Below are 3,711 nucleotides of genomic sequence, written 5' to 3' on the forward strand. Positions count from 1 at the left end.
GCTGACAACTGCCAGAGCTGTGAGCCTAGAACGATTCAGGAGCTATCTTAGATCATTCAGCCACCAACTGGCCTACATTCTGTCTATAAGCCCACAGAAAATCGGCCAAGCAGGCCCAAGCCACAAAACCCTCCTAAGCGACCCATAGAATCATGAAATTAAAAAAAAATTATAATTGTTTAAATCCAATGGCTAGTATGCTATGTAGAAAAAGCTATCTGATATGCCTGGGACAGTCTTAGCTTACACCTGTTGTCATAGAGTAATTATTGGCATTGCATCTTTTTAACAATTTTTCATTTTTTTTTTAAGTTCTGGGGTACATGTGCAGGATGTGCAGGTTTGTTACATAGGTAAATGTGTGCCATGGTGGTTTGCTGCACAGATCAACCCATCACCTAGTTCTTAAGCCCAGCATCCATTAGCTACTTTTTCTAATGCTCTCCTTCCCCCTGCCCACCTCCCACAGGCCCCAGTGTGTGATGTTCCCCTCCCTGTGTCCATGTGTTCTCATTGTTCAGCTCCCACTTACAAGTGAGAACATGCGGTGTTTGGTTTTCTGCTTCTGTGTTAGATTGCTGAGGATAGTGGATAATACATCCTTTTATTCTCAAACTATCCTTGTTTAAGTATGTTGTATAGTCAACTTCAGTAAGTAATACCACCATTTACTCATTTGCCAAACAAGTATTTATTTTGTAAGTTGGATTGAGCAGAAGGCAAAATAACAGTGGCTCATGCTACTACAAGTCTTGTCCTACGTCATTTTTTTGTTTTGTTTTTCAGATTTCACCTTTTTAAAAAACTCCTTTTGAAATAGATAAATAGACTAATTCTTTCTTGCAGGAGTTTTTCTGACAAGTGAAATAATATCTTAGAATGATACCTCATAATACCACCTCAGAGTAGCTTTGAAAATGATGAGATTTGCTCCCTATTTGATGTTGAATGATTACAAGACTTGAATTATGGGGATCAAAAAGTCAGTGCTGTTTTCAAAGAAATATTTTGAGTAGCAGTACATGTGGAAAAAAAAAGCACAGTGCAATTATTCTATTCATAAAGTGACCAACACACAGTCATATATTACAGTAGAAGCACATTTCACAATGGCTTTCTAAAGTAAATCAATATGTAAAATAACTCAAATAAAATGATAACAAGCTACACTTTGTTTTGTAGTATATTTTTCTCCAAAGGCATAGATATAAAATTTATAAAATATGTATTTTGGTGTTTATAAATTATCCGAAGTACTTTCTTTGCTAAACAGGGCTGGCCATGTGCAAGACTGTGATATTGACAATTTGGGCCTTGGCTTTCCTCCCTTTATTTGGCATTCCCTGCCAAGTGGAACAAAACACATATTGCAGGGTAGGTAGGATTTGCTCTGTCTCTTCTTTTAACTGACAATATGACATATGCACACAGTAAACCTTTCAAACAGTACAAAGATAAACATTTATAGTAAAATACTAATTCTCCTCTCACTATAGATCCTAAGTCCTGCAGTCCTCTCGGGAAGTAGCCTCTGCTGAGCTTCTTTTACATGCCTTTTCTATGCATATGAATATATATTTTAAATACATATAGATGGTATGTATCTTAAACATCAAAAAGAATCTCTTCTCGCCCCTTTCTTTGCAGAAGCACCATGACGACTGGGACCCTGTACACATATCCTGAAAACTGGAGGGCCTTCAAGGCCCTCATTGCTGCTCAGTATAGCGGGGCTCAGGTCCATGTGCTGTCCGCACCACCCCACTTCCACTTTGGCCAAACCAACCGCATGCCTGAATTTCTCTGCAAATTTCCTGCTGGCAAGTTTCCAGCATTTGAGGGTGACGGTGGGTTCTGTGTATTTGAAAGCAATGCCATTACCTACTACGTGAACAATGAGGAGCTGCGGGGAAGTACACCCGAAGCAGCAGCCTTGGTGGCGCAGTGGGTGAGCTTTGCTGATAGCGGTAGAGTGCCCCCAGCCAGTGCCTGGGTGTTCCCCATCATGGGCATCACGCACCACAACAAGCAGGCCGCTCAGAATGCAAAGGAGGAAGTGAGGCGAATTCTGGGGTTGCTGGATGCTCACTTGAAGATGAGGACTTTTCTGGTGGGCGAATGAGTGACTGGCTGTTATCACAGTCGTCTGCACCCTGTTGTGGCTCTGTAAGCAGATCATAGAACCTTCTTTCCACCAAGCCTTTCCCAATTTTGTAATATATTTTATTATATTTATAATATATATCATTATTATAATACATAATTTATATATAAAATATACGTCATTATATCTATATATAATTTATATATTATATATAATATCATATAAAATATTTTGTAATATATTGTAAAATATTAAAATAATATAATATATAACATATTTATTATATATATTATAACCGCTGATTCCTCACCTGCATTAACCAGTCTCAGTTCTGGGCTGTCTTGGGGGAAGTGAAACTGTGTGAGAAGATGGCCCAGTTTGATGATAAAAAGTTTGCCGAGAGCTAACCTAAAAAGGACACCCCGCGGAAACAGCAGGGTTCAAAGGAAGAGCAGCAGAGCCCCAGGCTGAGTGGAAACAGGAGAAAAAGGCAGCTGCCCCTGCGCCAGAGGAGGAGATGGATGAATGTAAGCAGGCGCTGGCCGCTGAGCCAAAGGCCAAGGATCCCTCCGCTCACCTGCCCAAGAGTACCTTTGTGTTGGGTGAGTTTTTATTTTATATTGATTTATTGATTGATTGAGGCGGAGTCTCACTGTCACCCTGGCTGGAGTACAGCGACTGGTGTGATCTCGACTCAAGGCAACCTCCACCTCCCCGGTTCAAGCGATTCTCCTGCCTCGGCCTCCTGAATAGCTGGGATTACAGGCGCCTGCCACTACGCCCAGCGAATTTTTTGTATTTTTAGTAGATACGGGGTTTCACCATGTTGGTCAGGCTGGTCTCGAACTTCTGACCTTGTGATTTGCCAGCCTCGGCCTCCCAAAGTGCTGGAATTACAGGTGTGAGCCACCGCACGCAGCTGTGTTGGATGAATTTAAGCGGCAAGGACTCCAACAAGGACACACTGCCTGTGGCACTGCCATATTTCTGGGAGCACTTTGATGAGGATGGCTAGTCCCTGTGATACTCAGAGTATCGTTTCCCTGAAGAGCTCACTCGGATCTTCGTGAGCTGCAATCTCATCACTGGAATGTTCTAGCGACTGGACAAGCTGAGGAAGAATGCCTTTGCCAGTGTCATCCTCTTTGGAACCAACAGTAGCAGCCCCATTTCTAGAGCCTGGGTCTTCTGAGGCCAGGAGCTTGCCTTTCTGCTGAGTCCAAATTGGCAGGTAGACTATGAATCATACACCTGGCAGAAACTGGACACTGGCAGTGAGGAGACGTAGATGCTGGTTAGAGAGTACTTTTCCTGGGAGGGGGCCTTCCAGCATGTTGGCCAAGCTTTCAATCAGGGCAAGCAAGATCTTCAAGTGAACATCTCTTGCCAACGCCTACCTGCCTGCACCTGCCACTTCAGGGAGATGGGGGTCATTAAAGGAAACTGAACATTGAAAAAAAAAAAGAGTCTCTTCTCTCCCACATGGCTTCCTTACTCTGGACAACTTTCTTAACCTCTGCTTGTTTCAGATGCCTCATCGATATAAAATTAACATAACATCACAGAATTAATTTGGAATTAATTTGTATTTTTAATAAAGCTCCTGG

General features: G+C 42.2%; 1 protein-coding gene across 1 annotated transcript; it reads left to right on the plus strand.

Moving 5' to 3' along the window:
• Positions 1 to 1,638: 1,638 nt before the first annotated feature.
• Positions 1,639 to 3,458, plus strand: LOC129484025 (elongation factor 1-gamma-like). Its single transcript, XM_055281432.2, has 3 exons — positions 1,639 to 2,096; positions 2,663 to 2,710; positions 3,044 to 3,458. The coding sequence occupies exons 1-3, from the start codon at positions 1,655 to 1,657 to the stop codon at positions 3,172 to 3,174; spliced, it is 621 nt and encodes a 206-aa protein (XP_055137407.1). The 5' UTR covers positions 1,639 to 1,654; the 3' UTR covers positions 3,175 to 3,458.
• Positions 3,459 to 3,711: the final 253 nt, after the last annotated feature.

This window comes from Symphalangus syndactylus, chromosome 6 (genome assembly GCF_028878055.3).
Source record: "Symphalangus syndactylus isolate Jambi chromosome 6, NHGRI_mSymSyn1-v2.1_pri, whole genome shotgun sequence".
Classification (NCBI taxonomy): Eukaryota; Metazoa; Chordata; class Mammalia; order Primates; family Hylobatidae; genus Symphalangus; species Symphalangus syndactylus.